We start from the raw sequence: 19152 nt of genomic DNA on the forward strand, positions 1-19152 counted from the left end.
ATACCCATTACCACAAGGATGACACTGAGCCATTCATGAGAGATCCACCCCCATGACCCAAACATCTCCCAGTAGGCCCACCTCGAACACTGGAGGTCATATTTCAACATAAAATTTGGAGGGGACAAAAAATCCAAACCATATCTATATGTACCTCCCACAACTCAGAAGTATTTTTCTCAAGGACCTAAAAGCCATTCCATTAAAATGTAATTATCAGGAAAGTTAGGGCCTCTGTCTGCTAGTCTGTGTATAAGCATAGAATCCTAACTTGATACTTGCTAGCTAACAGACACAGCTGGTCTAATCAGCATGTACACTGATGAACTCTGTAATTTTTCTTTTCCCTTACCACTCCCTCATTCTCCCTTTAAAACACTCAATCACCTCTGTACTAATCAAAGTTGATTTCAATTCATGCTGGACCCTCCTTGCTTACTGCCACACTGTATTACTGACTAAAATCTGTCCTTAGCACTTTCACTTGCATCCAGCTTTGTTTATCTTTAACGATACCCAGAATTATATAGCACAGGCTTGAAATAAGTATTCAATAAATGTTGTTAAATCAGTGACAATATACAATATAATACTAGCCAGCTGATGAAAAAAGCCATACATAATTCTGGGGCAATAGGCAATCATAAATTATAGCCTCAGTCAATGAGGCTTTAAAAAAATCAAGGAGAATAACACTGATATATTTAAAAAAAAAAAAAAAAAAGATTATTAAAATCTAGGTTGTTTTCTCACCTGAAGTCAAATTCCGAGCTGTACTTTGTGATTTCTGCACTTCAGTAGATTTAAAATTGAGGTCATCCTGCATCATCTTTAGCTCTTGATTGGTGATAGAAGATATCTGTTTCATACGATTTATATTCTGCATTTGCAGAGAAATAAAAATACAAAAAAATCCACTGATTTAACTCTCAATAAAACCCTTGGAAAACACTGTCAAAGGATGAGATGTTTGGATCAGGTATTTGTTTTTGAAATACACCATTCAAGTTATATGTTGTATAGAAAATGAGATTCAAAATTGGATTTTCTCAATAAAGACAGACTATAAATTCAAAATTGTGGGTTTTTTTTTTTCATTTCCTTTATTTCACTGTAGAAAAAAATTCAACTACACTATTTTAGAAACTGGTTGTAGTCTTAAAACACTAAGAATATTGAAAGGAGACCATGCATTTCATAATAGATGCCCAATAAACATTTTCTGATAATTTGAGATACTCATTATGTATACATGCAAGAAAAGAATCCTTTTTATTTACAATAAAATTTACAGTATAAAAACATAAACATTTTCTAACATGTCTAGGTTTTGAAATTATCTGTGCAAATGTTACTTTCAAAAGTTCAGATTAACAATGGAAGAAGATCATAATAATTATTCTCAATTAGGGCTTCATTTACTGCTGAATATTGATACTATACATATCATCCTTTTTCTCTATCGCCCTAATTACCTGACATTTTGCTAGAGTGATAAAAAAGTTAATAGCTGAAATAAATAGTAACAAGTAAGGGAATTTAAAGGAAGCAGTTAAATGAGAAGACATAATAGTGAGTCATTTTATTTTTTGAGTTGTATTTAGAGAGTTAATCACAGCAAAAATAAAGGCGACACCAAGACAGGCACAGGGTACTCACTCGACTACAGTGCTCCAAGAGTGAAACAATGTTGGCTTCTATCTGTGCCTTTCGTTCCAGTTCCTGATTCTTTGTTTCCTCAAAAGTCTCAATAAAAGCTGACAATTGGAAACCATAAGAGAGGTTACTGTTGATAGAGGTAACACTATATAAACTCTGATTTGTAGGTCTTAAGAGTGCTTTTTAGAAAGTTGTTTTTTTTTTTTTTTTTTTTTTTTTTGATATGGAGTCTCATTCTGTCATGAGGCTGGAGCGCAGTGGTGCGATCTCAGCTCACTGCAACCTCCGCCTCCCGGTTCAAGGGATTCTCCTGCCTCAGTCTCCCGAGTAGCTGGGACTACAGGCCTGTACCACCATACCCAGCTAATTTTTGTATTTTTACTAGAGACGGGGTTTCACCATGTTGGCCAGGATGATCTGGATCTCTTGACCACGTGATCCACCTGCCTGGCCCAATTTTTAGAAATTTTAAGCTACCACTGTTTAATTTGTTATTAACCCAAAGGTAATTATTCAATAAGAACTTCACATACTTACAAACTGCCTAAATCCTGTGACCTTGATATAAATCGGAAAGTTATAAATATAGGCTCAAAAGAAATAGCTGATAAAATGACAATCAGAAGAAATTTGCTTTTATAAAGATCTCCTTTGATATATCAATAATTATTAACACCCTGGCTACTAACTTTATTTCTATAATTTCCATTGCTGAATACCTATTTTATCTGAAAATGAGTATTTTATTTATAATGCTGGATTCATTTCAACTAAATGAATTTAATAATTTATTCAGATTGTAAATAAATATTCTAGGAAATTATCTTTTTATTTGTTTAATATAGAACCAGTTCTTATTTACATTTTCGAGTATTTCTATGGGGCATCTAAAAAATAGAAATTTTCAGTCAAAAATAATTTTATTGTTAGCATGAAATAAACATCAACAGCTTGCCTTCTGTAATGGATTTCCATTCTACTTTTTTCTTATATTTAGTATATTTTTAAAGTGAAACAGTCTTCAACAAAACATTTTTTATTGGAATATGGTGGTAGAGGACCACAATCAATATTTTTTATAAAACTGAATTTTCTTTAATGTCCTGCTTCAGCATTCATACAGGTCTTACGTGTGAATATCCTGCTTTTATAATCTGTTGATTTTTGTAATCTGTTAAGTGGCCATATGAGATTTTTATATATACACAAAAGCATAAATGAACATTGTCTTTCAGGGGTTATTTTTTAAGGAAAACAAACCATAATTAATATGTGGAAAGAAATCTGAGCTAGGTGACCTTCTATTTTAAGATTCTGTAGTATAGGAATTCTTTCCATTCATTCAGTAAACATTCATTAAATGAACATTTATTGACACCTAAGTGCCAGATACCATACTAGGTAGTATCTAGTAATTTCTAATATTGTGGTGTCGTGACACATTGTTCCTTGATTTTACACCTTTCTCCCTTACCAAAAGACTCAAAAAATTTTTTTTGAGATAATTTTTGGTATTTACTGACATTTTAAAGAAAACTTGGTACCTTGTAAAGTAAGAGCTGACAATTACTCTTTTATAGCATGCCTTCCATGAAGGTAACTATTGACATCAGACCTAGATGAAACTCTAGCATTTTGTTAGAATTCAGATTCTAGCAAAATGATAACTTAAAAGGAAACCAGTAATAGATAATACATGCCAATTTTTAAAAAAATTATAAGTGTGTAACATAAGTTTAAGTGAAAACCAATTTATAAAATCAGGCTGAGGTTTTTTTTTTAAGTGAATCAAAACTGTAACAAAAAGTGACTAAAATTACAGCTGGTGATAGAACAGAGTGACAATATCTGATGTGAGGGCTAATAAACAAGTATTATGGAAAGCTAAATATAAAAGTGAAAGATACTAAAGGTGAATATAGTGAAGGATGTAAAAGAGAACATTCAATCAATAAATGGTCTATAGCAGCAGTCCCCAACCATTTTGGCACCAGGGACCGTGGAAGACAATTTTTCTATGGACCAGGGCTGGGGGGCAGATGCGGGTGATGGTTTTGGGATGAAACTGTTTTACTTCAGATCATCAGGAGTTAGTTAGATTCTCATGAGTGCAACCTATATCCCTCACATGTGATAGGGTTCACACTCATATGAGAATCTAATGCTGCTGCTGATCTAACAGGAGGCAGAGCTCAGACGGTAATGCTCGCTTGCCAGTGGCTCACTTCCTGGTGTGTGGCCTGGTTCCTACAGGTCTGCAGCCTGGGGGTTGGGGACCCCTGGTCTATAAGCTTCCTGTATACAGACTACGAATGTAAGTGCTAGCTTTAGAATCTAGCCCCAATGTATAGACATTCATCACATATCTTTTTAGAATTTTCTACCCATCTCTAAATTATGCTAGAAACTATTCTTCAAGGCAAAATGCTTTGAATGTCCACACTTCTGCATTTATTAGCCATTATATCTGCCCAAAATGAGGTCTCTGATTTGGTATAAATGAACAGCAATCTGAAAATATTGTATTTTTATATCTACAAGAATATCACTTACTGTCCATATTTTCCTCCCTTTTTTTTAGCTCCTTGTATTTCTGGTTCATTTCACCTATGAGAGATATAAAATACAACATTAATTTCAAAAATTCCACATACAGTGCTCTAAATTAAAAACATCTCTTTAGTTCTCTCTATGCCATTACTCATTGACTATTCAATGTATTCCATTAGGTGAAATTCTTTTACAATGACTTATGTATAGAGACTTTTAAAGTAGATATATGCATGTACCTTGAATATGTGGAACAAACAATATGATTGGAAAGAACTTAAAGGCTTTCCATTCCCAACCTGGGGCTATTCACCCTATACATGAACACTATGGGTGCCGAGAAACGTAAGTTCCCAAGAAAGTCCATTCCATCTTTGAAAGATCACCAGCAAGATAGCAGAGTAACTTCATTCACAGAGTTTATACTCTAAAGATTTAACAATTAATTAAAATTAAAAGGTACTAAGTGCTATCACAGGAAAAATAAAAGATGCTATAGGAGCACACAGCAAGGGCAACTTACCTAGGTCAGGGTTACAGAGACAGTTTCCCTAAACAAGTAATATTTAAGTTGCATTATAAAGAATAGTAGGAGTTACCTGGTCAAAATACAGAAACTGCAAACGTCAAAGCATTACCAGTAAAAAGTTTCAAAGTGAGGATGAATATGGTAGCATAAAGAACTGATGGAGTGGTATGGCGGAGGCAGAGAATGAAGTGAAAAAGTGGCACAAAGATGAGGCAGATTACAAAGCACCTTATAAGATCCACATTAAAGAGTTTGGACTTTCTCCTAAGGACAATTACTAAAGAATTTTAACCAGAGAGAAGAAATAATCCGTTTGCAATTTTGAAAAATATTTCCAATCTGGAGAATAAAAGAGAAATAAGATTGGAGGCAATAAAACCAGTTAGAAAGTTGTCATAATAATCTGGGTGAAAGATGAAAGCTGCCTGGAGTAGAGTGGTGGTAATTAGGATGGAAGGTAGTGAATTATTTTTTGTAACATTTAAGAGCCACAGTGAATGGATTTTGGTAAGGGTTAAACAGGGAGGAATCAAGGATGCTTCCCAGGCTTCTGGCTTGGGCATCTGAGAAGATGGTAGTATGATTAACCTAAATGGGGAAAAAGTTGAGAAAGAGTTGCTTACAGCAGTTTTGCACATGTTGAGTTTAACAAACATGAAAAGCAGGTCTAAAGGTACAAAAATCCAAGGCCTAGAAAAATGAATGAATTCTGCCATTTTAGCCTCACAGAGAGACCCATTAGTAGGAGTGGATCATGATTATTTTATGACAATAGGATTTCACTGTAACAAAAACTGAGCTTTGAAGGAACATGGCAGCTGCCATCTGTAGAGAAAGCAGACAGCGACACGAACCTCCATCTGTGCATATACTTGCTTGGTGTTAAGTGAATTATGAGAACACAAGGGTGATGGCAAAGTCAGAGACGTGGATTAGCAAACAGCTTTTCTGCCTTCTGGTCTGAAAAGTTTTCTGAAATTCATTGACGACAATCCTGATACTGAGAAAATCTTATGTTAAGGCCTCCACTATATTACTGGTAGTAAAAAGCTGCAAGTGAAAGCTAATGTTTAAGGACAGTAAATACCTAATGTCACAAATTCCTAGCCAGGCTACACCTAGCACCAACGGGAAACCCTGGATCCACTCAGATAAGGCTCTAGATGGATTAGCAACTTTACTGAACTACTACTCAGGTCAACTGATCAACCATGGTCTCAAAATACACTAATGCACCCTGATTAACTGTGAAGAGGAGGCCAGAGGTAATCTGTTATTAATTAAACAAACTTTGTATATATGTGTGTGTGTGTGTGTGTGTGTGTATATATATATGTATACACATTCGTAAAATATACTACAGACAGGGTTTTGAGTGGGAAACCGAAAGAGTTGGAGTTTGTAGCACACATGATCTGGGATACCCTTATAGGAGGAAGATGTGCATATAAATATCATTGCACATGTGAAGTGGCAGAAAAGCTACTATCTCCTGAACGTGCCATGGCCCATGTTTCTAAGAAAGTCCTAGTTTCTTGTTCTGGCTATTTAAGTTCCACTCTTGGGAGACTGGTCAGGCATTAAGGGATTAGGAGGGAGGCCTGGATCCTCGACTTTACAAGGATTTAACCATCATCTTATCTTTCTTCTTTTAATCTTGAGAGAATTCCTACACATGATGGTTCCAGTTTCTCATCTTGCTTTTAGACCCCAACACACTGCAGTGAGGCTTTTCCTACTCCTATTCCAATGAAATTGTTCTCAGTGAGATTATACGACTGCTTAATGATCAAATACAAAGGGCAGTCAGTTATCTTACTCTGCAATATTTGACACTATTGATACAACCTTTCGACTTTCTTTGTTTTCCTTTATGTTTTGTTTTTGCTTTTTGGGGGGATGGGGGGCTTCTCTGGCTTTTCTTACTCTCAGATCATTATTTTTCTGTCTTCTCTTCATGGGTCTGCTTCCTTCTTCATTTACATTCTAGAGCTCTGTTCTTAATGAACTTCTAACGCTATATCCATGGCAATTTCATACATTCTTGTGGTTTAAGAACTCTCAAATTTAATATATTGTCTGATTTTTAGATTCTTTAATCTAAATGCTTACTATATATATTTATTTGGAAGCCCTTTCAGGAAATCCTAACTCAGTATATTCATAATTAAACTCATAGTCTTCCCCCTCTTTATTCCCTATTACATTTGGCTGTCCTCACCATCCATTTATCATTCAAGTCAGAAACCTGAGAGGAGACTCCTCCCTCCTTCTCTCCTCAAAGTCATCCTCCTAGTTGCCAACAGATTGAGCTGGAAGACATAACTGGTTAACGTTTACAGCTGCACAGCTGGCCAGCTGGATTAGATGGGACAGAGCTCCCACACATCTCAGCAGATTCCCAAGCTTCACAAAACTTTCTCCAATATCACTATTGCTAAGAAAGAGAGTGGTCAGAGCATTAGTGAACTTCTCTATTTTGTGATTTCTCAGTGGAGGATTAGTATCTGAGTTGCCCATAAAGGCAATGTAAATGTAGGCAGTCCTAAGGTAGGGTAAAACATAATGGCCATTAGCAAATCTATCCTTAGATTCAGTATCACAGGACAGGACAAGACTGTAGATAGATGGAAGCAAGTCAGTGTATCACAATGAAGGTACAAGCAGTTAAGCAGAAGGCTCTAATGTAGTAGAATCAACAATGAGGAGACCAAGGGAGAGGGAAAGGGACACAATGGTAAAAGGAAGGTAATTTTGGAGATATCCTTTAATTCTAAGCATTTGATGTCAGCATAGTTCTATACTCGTTTATTTATTTCAGATAAATTTACTGATTATCTACTGTGTGCCACATACTGTAATAGGTGTTGGGATATCAAACTGAGTAAGACAGTTTCCACCCTATTCTCAAAGGGCTTACACTCATTAGGTGTATAAAAACAAAAATGTATAATGCAACATAAGTGCTCTAACAGGTACGTATGAAGTGCCGTGGTAACCAGAAGCGTGAAAAGAGTTCAGGAGGATTTTTCACAGGAATTATACTGGCATGGTACTTTATCAGGTAACATGGGGATTAAAGAAAAAGTAAAATATTTTCCTTTGAAGAATTTATACTCTAATAAGACAAGTATACAAAAATGTATACTATAAATTCAGGCTTTTTCATCACCCAAGTAGGAAAGAAGAAATGAGTATGGGCTGTTAAAAAAAGACTAGGGCTACTGTAGAACAGACATCATCGCTTTTTGATAGTCTCTGCTATAGCCAGCAGTGGAGAAAGGGAGTTATGCTCTTCTTGCACTGCCAATAGTCTGAGCACCACCAAAACTACCTCTGTCCTCACTGCAAGGAAGTTCACCCCACACTTTTACTTCTCTGGCATCAAATGACATTCTCCTGACTCAGGCTTTATAGGCTTTTATACTCTGAGAAGTAGATCTGCCCCTAAGGTCTGGTTACCATTTTCCAAATAGGTGGCTATCCCAATCTTCTCTCCTGATCAATACACAACAAGGCATGTACTAGGAACTCTCCAGGCCTCAAGGCCCCCAACTCAGCAAAGCCTACTGATTTTAGAGTTGAAAGGTCAACAGGAAACAAAACCAGGGAGATGGGGCAAGAAAAAAAACTCCACAGGACTTCTGCACATCCAAATTGTTTCTTGGCACTTGAAATACTTCCGAAGCAGGCAAAGTCTCCCAGTACCCTTCCTTCTTTTTTTTTTTCTTTTGAGACAGGGTCTCATTCTGTCACCCAGACTGTAGTGCAATGGTGCAATCTCGGCTCACTGCAACCTCCGCCTCCCAGGTTCAAGTGATTCTCCCACCTCAGCCTCCCAGGCAGCTGGGGCTTCAGGCACGTGCCACCACACCCAGCTAATTTTTGTTTTTAGTAGAGACACGGTTTCACCATGTTGGCCAAGATGGTCTTGAACTTCTGACCTCAAGTGATCCACCCACCTCAGCCTTCCAGAGTGTTGGGATTACAGGCGTGAGCGACCGCACCTGGCCTCAATATCTTCTATGTGGCATAGTTTCTATCCCTATTACCATTCTGGTCACTCTACTATGAATGAGCTCTAGTTTTTCTCTAACCCTTTTAACATACTATGCCAATAAACTTAAAATTCCAAGAAGACCGTCACTTTCCATAGTCTATATAACCACTTTTTGTTATGCAATCTAGGATTTCAGCTGTTTTCAAGGCCGTATCACATTAATTCATATTGAGTTATCTAAACCCCTTCTAACATTTTCACATATTTTAGTGAGCCAGAACACTTTCTCCTCCCTGACTCCTGTTTCAATTTGAATTAGTTGTGAGGGCCTATAAAATTCCATCTTTTTGCATTCAGTCTCTCTCTCCCATCTACTTTTCACATACCATTATTACAGTAAGCAGCAAATGAGTATACAAAACACAGTCATTCCATGGTATCTGACGGGGACTGGTTTCAGTACCCCAATCCCCTCTGTAGATACCAAAACCTGAGGATGTTCAAGTCTTTTACATAAAATGGCATAGTATTTGCATATAACCTATATATACCCTCCTGCTATATACTTTAAGTCATCCCCAGATTACTTATGATAACTAATATATTGTAAATGGTTGTTACACTATGTTGTTTAGGAAATAATAACAAGGAAAAAAAGTCTGTACATGTTCAGTAAAGATGCAACCATTGTTGCAAACTACAGGGTACACATCAGCAACAATGTAACATTTTTTGTTTTATTTTCATTTTAAAAATAGAAATGGGGTCTTACTATGTTGCCCAGGCTTATTTCGAACTCCTGATCTCAAGCAATCCTCCTGCCTCAGCCTCCCACAGTGTTGGAATTACAGGCATGAGCCACCATGCCCAGTCACATTTTCTATCAACACTTGCAGATGACTTTCATTTAATGGCCTGAAAGAGTACATTAACATGCATCAAAACTCTGGCTTTTCTGGCTGAGCACTGTGGCTCACAACTATGATCCCAATACTTTGGGAGGCCAAGAGGACTGCTTGAGGCTGGGACTTTTAGATGAGCCTGGGCAAAATAGTGAGGCCTGTCTTTACAAAAAATTTTTAAATTAAAAAAAAAAAAAACACAAACCCTAGCTTTTCTCTCTTGATAACCCTCATTTGATGATTATGACTATTATAATTTCTATTTGGTGCTCACGGTGCCCATATGGTGAGGTGATGAGATGCACAGCACTGTAGGTAAGTGGTGAGACATGAGGCTAACTTGAACCTTCTAATAGGACGTCGGAAAGATCACTTATGCTGGAAGAATCTTCAAGCGTTTAAGGTCAAGGCTTCATAATACAGATGGCTTTAGTTAAGAACGCTGTTCTAGGAAGCTGTTTCTCCTTTTTCCTTGAATCATCAAACAACTCTTGCAGTGGTTGTAGGCATGTTTGCTATCCCTCAGGTGACATGGAGGCTTTGTTCCATTGAAGGATCATATCCTTTAACACTTGCACCTGTTGAAAAACTGATGCAAATTTTTCAAGTATCCAAATTGATGACTGTGTTTCCTCTAAATCTGTATCACTGTCATCATCTCCTGTAGAGAATTTCAGCACAACCTTGAGTTCCTTGCTGGTAAGGGTTTCTCTATGCTCTTCTATGTGTTCCTTGGAGTCACCCTTGATCATGTCAGAGAAGCATTCCCCATCAACTTCCTTTGGAACATTCAAGATATTCCTGGGCCAGGCACGGTGGTTCATGCCTGTAATCCCAGCACTTTGGGAGGCCAAGACAGGCAGATCACGAGGTCAGGAGTTTGAGACCAGCTTGGGCAATATGGTGAAACCCCGTCTCTACTAAAAATACAAAAATTAGCTGGGCATGGTGGCATGTGCCTGTAATCCCAGCTACTCAGGAGGCTGAGGCAGGAGAATTGCTTGAACCCGGGAGACGGAAGTTGCAGTGAGCCAAGACCGTGCCACTGCACTGCAGCCTGGGTGACAGAGTGAGACTCCAACTCAAAAAAACAAAAGCAAAAAGAACCATATTACTGACTTCTGCATCAATAATGGGGAAGCTCCTGAAATCACTGACTACGTCATTCCATAATGACTTCCAACATGCATTGACTGTCTTGGGCTTTGGGGCATCTACAGCCTCTGTAAAAAGCACAACTACATTTGCAATTGTGAAGCTCTTCCATAAATCCATGACACTGTAGTCAAGGTTAGCATCAAGGACAGCACAAATCCTCCCGAAGGTGAGGTGGATGTACGTCACTTAATGCACTTGCTGATGCCCTGATCAAATGGCTAAAACAGTGAAGTTGCATTTGCTTTAGGAGGCAAGAACATCACTGCAACATTGTTATTAGTGAAGTAGAGAGATCAGGGATGGCCACCAGTAATGTCAATTATGAGGATGACCTTGAATGGCACCCTGTTCTCTTCCAGGTATTTCTTCATTTTAGGAATAAAAACAAATTCCAGGAACAAGATGGCCATCACCCAAGCCTTCCTATCGTGTTGCCGGAACACAGGCAGGCAATTTTTGATTTTGTTTTTAAGGGCCCAGAGACTGTTTGGTACACAAGACCTGGCTTGACCATATGACCTGTTGTGTTGCCACATAGCACCAGAGTAAGATGATCTTTCCAGGCTTTGAACCCCAGAGCCTGCTTGACACTCTTAAGGATTTAGGTATTAGGCCTCTTCTTCCAGAACAAGTCTGTTTCAACACAACTGAAGACTTGCCATGAAAGGTATTCTTTGTCTTCTGAGTTTCTTGAGCTCTTGTGGGAATGCTGATACTGCCTGGCCATCAGCTAATGCTGCTTCTCCTGTGATCTTTAAGTTCTTGAGGCTGTAGTACTTTCCACAGCTAACTAGTCATCCCTTACTATCCTTCAATTCCTTCCTCTCACTCTCTTCAACTTCCTCACAGGAATGCTCACAAAGGCTAAATGCTTTTTCATACATAATTTTTCACACATAATTTTACCATCAACAGGGACATGCTTTTGTGATACTTTGTCTTCTCATATATTTGATGTTTTCTTCATCTCTGTAAGCAATTTTTTTTTTTTTTTTGAGATGGCTTTCGCTTTTGTCACCCAGGCTGGAGTGCAATGGCACAATCTTGGCTCACTACAACCTCCGCCTCCCGGGTTCAATCAATTGTCCTGTCTCAGCCTCTCTACTAGCTGGGATTACAGGCGCCCACCACCACGCCCGACTAATTTTTGTACTTTTTAGTAATGACAGGGTTTCACCATTTTGGCCAGGCTGGTCCTGAATCCTGACATCAGGTAATCCACCCACCTCGGCCTCCCAAAGTGCTGGGATTACAGGCGTGAGCCACTGTGCCTGGCCAGTCTCTGCAAGCATTGTATCATGAATCACAGCGACAGTTTTTTTGCCATTGTTGGGGCAGCACTAACACTTCCACAAATGTCAGCTTCCTTCTGTTTTATTGTGCCACTTTGGTAAATCACACGCCACTTTTCAAAAGATCTAAGATTTTTATTTTCTTGTTGAGAGACGGCACTTTACACTCTCTCTTAGTCTGTAAGGGATTTCTTTCACCATATAACAGATTTTTAGGAGTCTTTTTTTTCAAAGAAGCAAAGAGTGAACACAAGTAGCCAATGAATAAATTGCCAGATGAACAGTACTCAAACAATGGGTGCTAGAGAGAGACTGGGGATCTGTGAAACAATGGGAGGCTATAGCAGGGTATTCTTCAGTTCATTCAGATGGATTCCGCATAGTGCTTATTAGCACATGGCAGGTTCAAACTTGCTTTTTGAAACTTTCTGTATTTTTTTTCAATTATTTTCCATCCATAGTTGGTTGAATCTGCAGATGAAGAACTCGTGGATACAGAGAATTGACTGTATTACTAAATTGCTATGGTAAAATGAGTATATATAAGCTTAATGTTTTAAACTAACTTTGGCATTAGGTTTCACCCAATTTTCTAAATACACAGTCTCTGGGAAATACAGTTGACCCTTGAACAACACAAGTTTGAACTGGGTGGGTCTACTTATATGCAGATTTTCTTCTGCCTCTGCTATCCCTGAGATAGCAAGACCACTCTTCCTCCTCTTCCTCAGTCTACTCAATGTGAAGACAATGAGAATGAAGACCTTTATAATGATCTACTTCCATTTCATAACTAGGAAATAATAAAAATCTTTATAATTCTCTAAATAACATTTTCTTTTCTCTAGCTTACTTTATTGTAAGAATACAGTATATAATACATACAAAATATGTGTTAACTGTTCACGTTATTGGTAAGGCTTTCAGCCAACAGTAGACTATTAATAATTTTTTATGGATCAAAAGCTATACATGGATTTTTGACTGCATGGTACACTCAGCACCCCTAATCCCAACGCTGTCTTGAAGGGTCAACTCTCTCTCTCTATATATATATAATATATAATAAAAATATATTATATATCTTATTTTAATATATATTTAATAAATATTAATATATATTATATAAAATATATTTATATATAATATATAATAAATATATTAATATATAAACATAATATATAATATATATTTTATGTATAATTATATTTATATATTAATAATGTATAAAATATATTTCTGTATAATATAAATATATAATATATATTTATAAATCTATATATTATATATTTATTTATTAATATATAATTATACATTAATTACATATTAATAAATATATAATATATGGTATTTATATATTATTATTTATATATTAATATATATTAATATATATTAAATATTATAAATTTATATATGTATATGATAAAATATATATTATATAAATATATTTATAATATATTTATATAACATATTTTATATATATTTTATATAAACATAAAATATATTATATAAAATATAAATATATTATAAATATATTTATATAATATATATTTTATCATATACATATATAAATATATATGTACATATATAATACATATATACATATATATGTACATATATAATATATAAACATATTTTATAATTTTATATAAACATAAAATATATTATATAAAATATAAATATATTATAAATATAAATATAAAATTAATATAAATATATTAAAATGTTATATATTAATATATATTAATATAAACATATTTACATATAAATATGTATTTAATATATAAATATATACTTAATATATATTTAATATATATATTATGCAATTTTTTTGGGTTTTTTTGAGACAGAGTCTGGCTCTGTCGCCCAGGCTGGAGTGCAGTGGCATGATCTTGGCTCACTGCAAGCTCCGCCTCCCAGGTTCACACCATTCTCCTGCCTCAGGCTCCCAAGCAGTTGGGACTCTAGGCGCCCACCAACACACCCAGCTAATTTTTTGTACTTTTAGTAGAGACGGGGTTTCACCATGTTAGCCAGGATGGTCTTGATCTCCTGACCTCTGATCTGCCAGCCTCGGCCTCCCAAAGTGCTGGGATTATAGGCATGAGCCACTGTGCCCGGCCAGGGTCATCTGTATTTTAAATTTGGGCAGAAAAGTTTCCTTACAGCTATGAAAACAAGGTCAGATAATTATTTCTAAAGACAGGAGGCACTTTAAAAACTGTAATTGTGATTTTTATATATTGTATAAATTGTATAATTTTTATTAATTATCTAATTATGTAAAACAAAAGGACTATGTAGAAGTTTGTTCCAACAGAGTACTGTATATAAAATCATATAGTATAATTGGCAGTAGTTGGCATATACTAAACATAAGGTCCTTAATCATTTTCAAAAGTAGTGGTTATCAAACTTTAACATGAATCAGAATCACAAGGAGGACTTACTGAAACACAAATTGCTGGGCCCTCTCCTTAGGGTTTCAAATTCAATAAGTCTGGGGTACTGAATTTGCATTTCTAACAAGTTTCAGATGGTGACGATGATCCTGGTGTAGTCATAATACCACCATTTTAATGAAAGATTCAAAGTATAGTTTAAACAATTTATAGCTTGAACAAAAATAATTCATTCTTCTTCAGCAGATATATGTTGGAAAACCACAGAATAGCAATGGATAGATGCCATTTGAAATACCAGATACCAGAAGATAAACCACTTCAAAATTCAATAAATTTTGTACATCCTGAAGGAAATACTGATGGGAAAATACTTTCTAATGTATGCTTTGGGAAAATAACTGCGGTAAAGTTATTCAATTTTCCTTTTATAAATTAACAGCATTGATAAGTCACTAATTAATATTTATGAGTATATTTTAAATTGATTGCTATTATGAATGTGTTTTGTGTTTATATATTTACTATTTATGTTATTGGTAAGGCTTCCAGCCAACAGGAGACTATTAATAATTAAGTTTTTTTAATTATCTAATCTAATTTTCACAATAACCCTAGGAGGTAGGTACTGTAATTACCTCCATTTTAAAGAAAAAAACTAAGATAAAATAAGATTAAATAGCATAAATAGCATGTCCAAGATCAAACAGCACAGCCTGAATTTGAATCCAGGCATTCCAGCAACAGGACACGTGCTTTTAAATAAAATGATTCTGACGGGGCATGGTGGCTCACACCTGTAATCCCAACACTTTGGGAGGTCAAGGCGGGCAGATCACCTGAGGTCAGGAGTTCAAGACCAGCCTGACCAACATGGAGAAACCCGTCTCTACTAAAAACACAAAAAATTAGCCGGGCATGGTGGTGCATGCCTGTAATCCCAGCTACTTGGGAGGCTGAGGTAGGAGAATTGTTTGAACCTGGGAGGTGGAGATTGTGGTGAGTCAAGATCGCACCATTGCACTCCAGCCTGGGCAACAAGACAGAAACTCCGTCTCAAAAAATAAATAAACAATAAATACATAAATAAATAGAATTATTGTCTTTAACATTTTTTATTTTACCTTCCATAACTAAAGAAAAAATGGTCCTAACCTAAGCTTTAAAACTCTGGGTATGAAAAAGTATACTACAGACAAACCAAAGTATTATATTTTGTTATTTTACTACTTTTGAATGACACATATAAATTATGCAGAAAGTTACCATGAATTCATTCAGAATTTAGGACAGTAATTCAATATTCTTATAGCACTTTGTGTATATTTCAATTATGATGTATTTACCACATTGTAGCAACTAGTTATTTGTATGTACTATGGTATATTAATAATCACATATTTGGTTTTACAATCAACTCCACATTTGGGAAAATACTTGAATCTGGAAATTAATCATTTTTGGTGAGTAATAATGCCCAATAATCCCTCCTGGAGAGACATGTGACAGTGACTGTACTTTGTTAACTCTATTTATTAATCCTACTGTGTATATATTAATAGATGCTCAGAAAATTAGCCCCATCTTGTGGATCGCAGTAGTACTACAAATTCAGGCCTAACAGTCAAAACTTTGGAACTGTCAGTGATGTGTACATTATCTTGACTGACAAAAACTAAAAATTGTATAGCTAGCATTGGTGAGGAACCACTTTCACACACTGCTTTTAGTTGTATAACATAATATAAGCTTTTTTGGGAAGAAATTTGCAAACCAGTTGTAAATATAAATAATATTCTATTCAAAATTTCACTTCTAGAAATTTATTCTGTAGAAATAAATAGACGAGTTAATAAACATGAATGTACTACAGTAGCACTGTTCTTGGGAGTAAAAAGTTATAAACAGCCTAAATATCAATGTGGATACAATGAATCCTATGTAACAACAATCATGGGGGTAGCTAATGGTTGTCAGAAGTGCTTAATATGTGTACCAGGCACCTTTTTTTCTTCTCTCTCTTTTTTTTTTTTTTTTTTGAGACACGGTCTCACTTTGTTATCCAGGCTGGAGTGCAGTGGTGTGATTTCGGCTGGAGTGATTTTGGCTCACTGCGGCCTCGACCTCCCAGGTTCAAGTAATCCTCCTGCCTTAGCTAAAAGCTGGGACTACAAGTAGCTGGGACTACAAGCCAAGCAAACATCACCACGCCTAGCCAATTTTCGTATTTTTTTGTAGAGACAGGTTTTCACCCTGTTGCCTAGGCTGATCTCGAACTTCTGAGGTCAAGCAATCCACCCCCTCCCAAAGTGCTAGGATTAAAGGCATGAGCCACCACACCTGGACCAAGAACCATTCTTAAGTCTGACTTTAGAGCCCTAACATTGACCACTATGCTATACCATTTCCCAGAATGAAGTATATATCCTCACAGGGAAGAATGTATATTATACAGTTAAATGAAAAGACTCAGGCTCAGAAGAATTGTATATTAGTATTAGTCCATTTAAAAATATATTTGTAAATGTATTTAAAAAGTCTAAAAGCCTAAACATCAAACTGTAAACCATGATTTCTCTGAAGACTTGGATGAGGAGAAAGGAGATGACGTTTTACTTTATATACTTTTCCACTGCTTGCATTTTTCATGTTAAATACATGTCAGATTCATATTTAAAATTACAATTTTAAAAAATTAGCTAATCTGAATCTTCAAAATAATTTTAGTAGTTTAAGGACTTTTTTTCCTTTTTTTTTTTTTTTTTTTTGAGATGGAGTCTTGCTCTGTCGCCCAGGCTAGAGTGCAGTGGTGTGATCTTGGCTCACTGCAACCTCTGCCTCCCAGGTTCATGCCATTCTCCTGCCTCAGCCTCCTGAGTAGCTCGGATTACAGGTGCACGCCACCACGCTCAGCTAATTTTTGTATTTTTAGTAGAGATGGGGTTTCACCATGTTGGTCAGGCTGGTCTTGAACTCCTGACCTCGTGATCCACCCACCTCGGCCTCCCAAAGTGCTGGGATTACAGGTGTGAGCCACTGTGCCTGGCCAGGACATTTTTTTTAAAGCTGGAAAGGATGACCTCATATAAGCTGAGGCTAATTGCCCAGTTAATGAAAGCATGAGGATGGTCATTTAAGGCAAACACACACAAAAATTTTTTTTAAAAATCAGGAAAATGATGTACCTTCAAGGTGCTTAAACTCTCAGAAATTCTAGGTAAGTAAGGTTTACAATTGTCATTTATTGGTATGAATGGCAGGTTGAACATGCACATCTAATTTTGATCCTTCCCCAAACCCCACTAAAACTATAGTAAAAAGAATTTTTAAAGGTATAAACCCCCAGCATATAGAAATAGCAGAAAATAGCAATAACATTTTGGAAGCTGAAAGCAGATGGACAACTGGTAACTGACCTAGCAGAGTTGAAAAAGTCTAAATCTAAGCCAGTATTGGGTAAAGCTGAGAGCTATCCTGATTTCAAAAGGCTCAGTATCTTTGCATAGAAAACTGATCACCTTTTTGTGATTTGTGACAGACTTTGACATGTCTTATAATAGTAATGCTGTTCTTTATAGAATTTATTTAATGTAAGGGAATACACTAGTAAAGAGTAAAACACCAGGCACAGTGGCTCACACCTGTAATCCCAACACTTTGGGAGGCCAAGGCAGAAGGACTGCTAGAGCCAAGCACGTTGAGATCAGCCTGGGCAACAGAGCAAAGCCCTGTCTCTACAAAAAAAAAGTTTTTAACAATTAGCTGGGCATGGTGGCATGCACCTGTACTCCTAGCTACTCAGGAGTTTATTTTACTTTATTTTATTTTAATTTATATATTTTATTTAGCTAAGGTGAGAGGATCACTTGAGCCCAGGAGTTTGAGGCTGCAGTGAGCTATGATGTCACACCACTGTACTCCAGCTGGGGTGACAGAAAGACCCCATCTCATTAAAAAAAAGAAAAAAGAAAAAAGAGTAAAGTAAGGGCCTGATTTCAGCTAAGTAGATGAAGACACCATTTACTCTGAAGGACTTCAATGTAAGATATAAACTCTCAAGTATTAATTTGTAGTAAGAATAAAAGAATTTCTTAACAGATTCCTTAACAAAAACAAGCTGGGCACAGTAACATGAGCCTGTAGTCCTGGCTACTTGGAAGGCTGAGGCAGGAGGACTGCTTGGGCCCAGGAGTTCGAGGCCACAGTGAGCTATGATCATGCCTGTAAATAGTCACTGCACTCTAGCCTGGCCAACACAGCAAGATTCATCTCTATTAAAAAAAAAAACTACTTGGCTATATGTTAGAAGTAAGCCTTGAGGATAAAAAATCCTTATTTAGAATAGTATCCAATGTTGAGTGAAAATATAAGCTGCTCTTGTCCACTTGGTATGTTCTGCTTTACTCAGAAGAACAATACTTTTTCTATTACTTTCCCTTGCTTGTACAGAACCCATATTTTAGAAAGCAAAAATTAAGCAAACATGAAATTGTTGGCACTTCAACTGAGAAAGGAGAAATCAGGATGGGTTCAGGTTTTTTGGAAAGTAGCATGACACCTGCCAATAACACTCCACCTTACTAATGATGTAGAGCTTGTAGCCAAATTCTGACCATATGACTTTCATTAGAGCTTTTTCTCATTGCTTCTAGTTAGCGTA

The 19152-nt window shown here is 36.3% G+C and overlaps 1 protein-coding gene across 7 annotated transcripts in view; it reads right to left on the reverse strand.

Annotated features, from left to right (window-relative positions):
• IFT74 (intraflagellar transport 74) overlaps positions 1–19152 on the reverse strand; it is a 120659-nt gene that overhangs the window by 17177 nt on the left and 84330 nt on the right. For all 7 annotated transcript variants that reach the window (XR_003723239.2, XR_013404804.1, XR_013404805.1 and 4 more), the window contains 3 exons: positions 4213–4266; positions 1660–1757; positions 754–880 (listed from right to left, as the gene is read on the reverse strand). Coding sequence is in view for 4 of the 7 variants with exons in the window: in XM_015117584.3 (XP_014973070.3) it covers positions 754–880; positions 1660–1757; positions 4213–4266 (279 nt within the window). In the remaining 3 variants the exon portion in view is untranslated. The remainder of the gene's footprint in view (positions 1–753; positions 881–1659; positions 1758–4212; positions 4267–19152) is intronic.

The sequence above is a fragment of the Macaca mulatta genome, chromosome 15 (genome assembly GCF_049350105.2).
Source record: "Macaca mulatta isolate MMU2019108-1 chromosome 15, T2T-MMU8v2.0, whole genome shotgun sequence".
In the NCBI taxonomy this organism is placed as follows: Eukaryota; Metazoa; Chordata; class Mammalia; order Primates; family Cercopithecidae; genus Macaca; species Macaca mulatta.